The sequence below is a fragment of the Solea senegalensis genome, linkage group LG21 (genome assembly GCF_019176455.1).
Source record: "Solea senegalensis isolate Sse05_10M linkage group LG21, IFAPA_SoseM_1, whole genome shotgun sequence".
NCBI classification, from domain to species: Eukaryota; Metazoa; Chordata; class Actinopteri; order Pleuronectiformes; family Soleidae; genus Solea; species Solea senegalensis.
In genome coordinates this window covers 10919524-10925730 of record NC_058040.1, presented here as the reverse complement: position 1 = coordinate 10925730, position 6207 = coordinate 10919524, and the positions used below count along the sequence as shown (strand labels likewise).

The 6207-nt window shown below is 40.3% G+C and overlaps 1 protein-coding gene across 1 annotated transcript; it reads left to right on the top strand.

Moving 5' to 3' along the window:
• Positions 1 to 1092: 1092 nt before the first annotated feature.
• On the top strand, positions 1093 to 6176 carry LOC122758283 (glycolipid transfer protein-like). The gene is made up of 5 exons (XM_044012326.1): positions 1093 to 1303; positions 1707 to 1765; positions 2947 to 3080; positions 3185 to 3335; positions 5379 to 6176. Exons 1-5 carry the CDS (start codon positions 1201 to 1203, stop codon positions 5559 to 5561), a joined length of 630 nt encoding a protein of 209 aa, XP_043868261.1. The 5' UTR covers positions 1093 to 1200; the 3' UTR covers positions 5562 to 6176.
• Positions 6177 to 6207: the final 31 nt, after the last annotated feature.

The following is a 6207-nucleotide window of genomic DNA, read 5'->3' as shown; positions in this document are numbered from 1 at the left end:
ATGCACTTGTTTCATATGCGACAGATGATCCAAAGTAATCTCTGTTTTAATGTTTTTTGTCCAACTCTGCTTTAAGTTTATCTGTAGTCTGGGGAGTTTTTGTTTGTTCTGCAGCAGGAAGAGGCTGTTTTATGTTCTGCCCCCTTTGTTTACATTTTATTTATCTATAGAAAACTAGTAAGGACAACAAGGTTACTGCACAAGATGCATATTTCCTGTAGGAGCGTACTGAAATTTACTACAATGAAGCAGATGAGATGGAAATGAAAAGAGCCAACAGCTTTTTTTTTTCCAATGTACTTGCCTCTATTGATTTTGAGAGAAAGTCATTCATAAATACAAAACAATATTTACTTCATTGCTATGTTTATGTTCTTGTGGTCTAATGTTATTTAAGGTGCTTTGTCACTATACAGTTCCAGCTTGGAACCTCTCCAGAGCAGGTACTATGAAAGTACCAGATACTATCTCTAATGGAAAAGAAAAACACAAATAAACGAGTAGAATTTAACCCAGCTGAGTTGTGCTAGAACTGTTTAGTGGAAAAGCTCTATTAGCCTTTCTGTAATTATTCAGTTTTAAATAATTTAATCTTATTTCATGAAATAAGTTGCTAAATCACAATTTTCAAACTGCTTTGTGTTGATTTATGAAATAGCTGGTCGAAATTACTTACTGTACCTTTTAAATTTGATCTCTCTCTTTCAACTAAATAACCTGATTGGTACATGACAATATTGTCCTCTCCCAACCCAAAGGAACGTATAGCTATGCATTTTACACTACAGACTTTAAAGTTAAACAAACGCAGTGAGATAACCTACAGTATCTTCCGTTGCTTTCCACCCGTGGCCTCAGCCTTAATTTCCCTGTAACCTCACAGCCTATACCGCTGTCCGTGTGGTTGAAAACAAGCCCTGCCTTACGTTTAATAAAGCATAATTCATACCTCAGCGGACTTTCTTGTCGTATTTGCGCTCTATGCTGTGGATTTTTTACCTCCTTAAACTTGCCCGTGTTTGATTTCCCCACCTGTTGGAGACGGGGCAGAGTGATAGGGGGCTGGCGTCGTCTCCCCGCCCTTCTGACAAGAAGAACACAGTTCCGGGTTCTTTGCTGCCGAGAGCTGCTCGTTACTACTACTGCCACAAACCCCTCTTCCTCCGCTGCCGCTGCTGCTGCTAACAATAACAGTGCACCATGTCGATTTTACTGGATAACCAGTTTAAAGAGCTTCCTCCTGACAAGTCCGTCGACACGAAGTCATTCCTGGACGCTGTTTCTCATCTCCCTCCGTTCTTCGGTGAGTATGTTCTCCACCTGACGTCGATACTTATAAAGTGGCTTAACTAAGGCGACGTGTTTTTAGACTTGTTCCTCACGAATTGTCTTCGTCTTATGTTTTCTCTTCTTTTTTTTTTAAGTTTTAAACATGATATGTGTTTCGCACTGAAGTAAGAAGTGGTCACAGTTGTTTGATTCGTGTGTGACTCAGCGGTGAAGCAGCTCATGTATAGAGAAACTCTTTGTTGACTCGGACGCACATTGACCCCATTGTGACTTAAATGAAACTGCATTCACCCCCCCTCCTTCCTTTATGTTCTGTGTGTAAAGGGCTGATTTGTATTCACGCTCCTCTCAGGGACGTGCAGTGAAGTCATTCATATTTAATTGCTTTCTTCTCAAATGTCTCTGTCTCTTTTCAGACTGCTTTGGATCAGCTGTGTTTTATGTCATTAAGTCTGACATTAGTGGGAACATCACGGTAAGGTAACACTTCCACACACATTGTGAATAATTAACATCCTTTTAACAAGTTTTCAAACTTGCCTTGATGTGCAGAGTAGTTAAAGGTCCAGTGTGCAGGTTTGTACTATCAACAGTGCTGTGCAATAACTGAGGCATGCGACAGTCACTGTTGATTCATTTGTCATTTATGACATATAGTATGTTTATACTCGTAATAATCAGAGGTTTTTGATCTTCTAAGATTACAGTAAACATGTAATCACGTTAACATACATGGATACCATAGTCTGAGGTATAGAACAGGCTAATAATAAAGAATATAATGGTAATATAACAGTGAATTACCAAGAGTCAGTCATCATCTACTGCTTTATCCTCCACCATCAGGCGATAGGCGGGGTACACCCTGGACAGTCCGCCAGTCCATCGCAGGGCCACACACAGATAGAGACAAACAACCACTCACACGGGGAGAACATGCAAACTCCATGCAGAAATGCCCTTGTTCCGACCGAACCCGGATCTTCTCGCTGCAAGGCGAGAGTGCTAACCACTACACCGCCGTTTGGCCCGAATTACAAAGAGTAATGTAGAATAAAATTGCTTCCTAATGTGCAATACTTTTAACTACACACAGCTACCACAGGTTTTTTTTTGTCTAATTTTGTAATATTTCCATATTTTTGACCACTTGTACACAGTTTCATGTTCAGTAATCAGGTTGTTTGTTTTGGTTAATGTGCTGTGTAAGGGGTGAGCGTTGTGATTTCTTTGTTTTGCTCTTCTAACGAAAAATGACGACAACGCTCTACTCAGAAATGGAATATAATACTAAAATCATTTAGGAGAGTGTCGACTTTCCCCAACTAGTGTTTTTTAATAGTTTGTCCCCCAGCTGTAGCAAACAAAAAAGAGTATCATCCTTTCTGGCAGATCAAGGCCACCATAGTTCCCTGAACTGCTTGGGAAAGGTAGGGGTGAGTGCAGTAGTGCTCTGTTTGTTATGATCTTTAGTCTTGCCCTTTAGATGTTGCTTATTCTTATGCACTGAATCTCTAGCTCAACCTTTAGTTCACCATAAAATCGTCATACTCAGCTCACCATACCACCTTATCAGAGAGAAAATTCTTTCAGCTCGGATCGTGTTTCACACCATAGCGATTAATAATGCGGCTCCTTTCATGCATTTATTTTCAGAAAATTAGGAAAGTGTACGACAAGGATCCTGCTAAGTACGTCACCCTGCAGGACATCGTGGAGGACGAGCGAGAAACCTATGGAGCAGAGTGGCCCAAAGTTGGAGCAACATTAGCTCTCATGTGGCTGAAAAGGTGAGCACGCCCTGAACACATGTTATGACATCCTGAATGCTGAACTTGGAGCTGTAGAACTGAAGCGGGGTAGGCTTTACTGTAATACTGTGTGTTTCCTGCAGGGGTCTCCGTTTCATACAGATCTTGCTGCAGAGTTTGGCAGACGGAGAAAGAGATGAGAACAAACCCAACTCGATTCAGGTCAATGTGACGAAAGCGTACGAGAACGCGCTGAAGAGGTACCATGGTTGGATGGTGCAAAAGACTTTTCAAGTGAGGAAAGCTTTTTTTTTTTTTTAAGAATTTATTATAAAAGAAGGGATGAGGACACAGTTTCACTGTTGTTTGTATTGTGTTCCTGTCCAAGGACTTTATCAAATATGTGTCGCCGACTTCATTTTGTGTCTTTAATATTAATGTTTGTTGATTTACATTTGTATAATGTGAGCTTGTGTGTGTATAATGGCACACTGTTGCCTCACAGCAAAAAGAGTTCACGTCAGGCCTTTCTGTGAGGCGTTTGCATGTTCTCCGTGCGTGTGCAGGTTTTCTGCGAGTTCTCCAGTTTCCTCCCACAGTCCAAAAACACGCAGTGGTTAATTTGACACTGTAAATTGACCGGAGGTGTGAATGTGAGAGTGAATGGTTGTTTCGTCTCCATGTGTTGGACTGTGACTGGCAACTTGTCCAGGCTGTGTCAACTGGGATTGGGATTGGTGTCAGCAGTAGATAAAGAATTCTTGGAGATGGAGGGTGACACAACTGCTCATACACCACTTTTAGAATATAACAGAATTATAATCCTTTATTGCCATTGCATTGTTAACAGTACAGCATATATGTTATTGTGCTTCTATTGAGGAACCGCAATGGAGAACAGTCGGTACTCGGGGGGAGGGGAAGATATTGACATAAAGTGTCATCCTGACTCGTGAGACATTATAATCAATAAAGACACTGACTGCTATTATCAATTATTTTAGACAAGTTGGAAAAATCTGGCGCACTCCAGAGGGTGGTTCATTAGAAAGCCTTTAATATTTCATGGGTATAAATCGACATCAATAGTAAAAACATCGGGGCATACGCAAAAGGGCCACGCTTGAACAGTTTTATTCCTCGTAATCATGTGACTAGAATGGCTTTCACATGAACGCGGTGTATGAAACAGCCCAAGGAGGGAATATTAAAGGCTTTATAACAGACTTTATAATGCTTTTATATCACTCGCCCCATATTTTTTTCAACTTGATTGTTTTAAGACCAAAATTTATTTAGTCTTACAACTAAAGAGCACCAGAGGGACGATATTCCTCTATCTTGTTTATTTTTATCATAATTTCTTTTTTAACCCGATATCAATATTTTAGGACCAGATGAGGACAGGAGATGAGAAGAAAGAAAGAATTTGACAGACTAGCTAGTGTAGGAGATTCATGACTACTTTAATGACTAATGACTAGGATAACAAACCCTGTACTCTGGGTTTGTATTGTACAGAAAGACATTGATGTATTTTATATAACTTGCCTTATAATATCAACTACTGCACAGCTGCTGTACTGTGTTATTATCATTATTGTGGACCATGAGTTACCCCATGCTTCCTGGTTAGAGGTTGTCTTGAGTGCAGGGACAAGAAGAAGCATTAAAAAAAAAGCCTGTGTCGCTGAGTTCAAGTGGGTGGTTGCAAACGCATGGGTCAATCTGTAAACATGTATTAGTGTCTGGAATTTGATTTGTGCGGCCCGTGGGTAGAGAGTGGAGGTCATTGAGCAGCAGAGTGACATGCGACCTTTTAGGTTAATGGAAACCCAGGCCTGTTATTTGTAAGCGTTTGACTGTGCATGAAGGGACGCCGTCTATAGAAGGGCAGTGCATTAGACGACCACGGCCTGTACTGAGAGTGTGGGTGATACAGTGATCATAGTCAGAGAGGGAGAGCTGGTTATTCAACATGACAGCCAGCTTTCTCATGCGGTTATTTGGTGTTTATAATGTTGCCGGAAAGAGTAACTTGCAGAGTTCAGTCTTAAAATGTATGTATTTAAAGCTGCAGTGTGTCATTTTGAGTGATTTTTGACGCGTCTCTGCATCTGTCGAGCAATATTATCACAACTGTTTGTTTAAAGCGGCTGAAACTGCTGAATGGCGGTGTTTCATTTGTACTCCATCACTTCCTGTGTACGGTGTCGCTATGTCGGCAGGTTACGTGAGAACCAAACACTGAGAAACACAGAGAGAGAGTTGTGTACTCTTATGGGACATTTGTGCAAACCCTTCCTAATTACTGTTGTTTTTTTTCTTGCATTGTAGATGGCGTTACTTGCAGCTCCCTACAGAACAAACTTCATCAAGGCGCTGTCAAAGGGAGAGGAAGTGAAGGAGGAGGACTGTCTGGCAAACGTGCGTCAGTTTCTGGTTAATTTCACGGCTACTGTAGATGCCATCTATGAGATGTACACGAATCTAAACGCAGAACTGGACTACACTGTTTGACGTCCCAGGACGGAACACAAATGTGACGCAGGAGCTCCTGCGCACGGGTTTTTAACCGGATTCTTTTTACTTTTACTTATAGTGTGGATTTATAAATAATAAGTCATGTTAATTATGTAAATTCCTTTTAATTTAAACAATGGTTCTGTGTGTTGTTATGTGGGCTGCTGCTTTGTGTGACACTGCCTGTTGATTTCAGCGGCTCCGTTGAGAGAAGACAAACATTTCTGTGAGTACACCACACTGAAACGTTCACTCTGGTGTTTTCTGGAAAAGCTCATAATTATTATATTTGCCGTCATTTTAAAAGTTTGTTCATATTTATGTATCAAAATAATCAAAATTATTTCACACAAACCTCAAAATGTCTAAAATAAATTGTAATTGTGCACATGTATTAATAATGTAATATCATATGATCAGGTTAGTTGTTTTCCTGAGCTCATACTTGATGTTCAAGAATCTTACTCCAGGTGGCGATATTTGCTTTGTTTTACTTTTAATCACATCTGCGCAGTTCCTGTCTGAAATGCTTGAATCTGTTACTGGGGAATTCACAAAATACCAAATGTAGTTGGAACCAAAAATGAGATCATAAATTCATTTACATTTTTATCGACGTCTGTAATTCTGCTTGTGGTTGTTT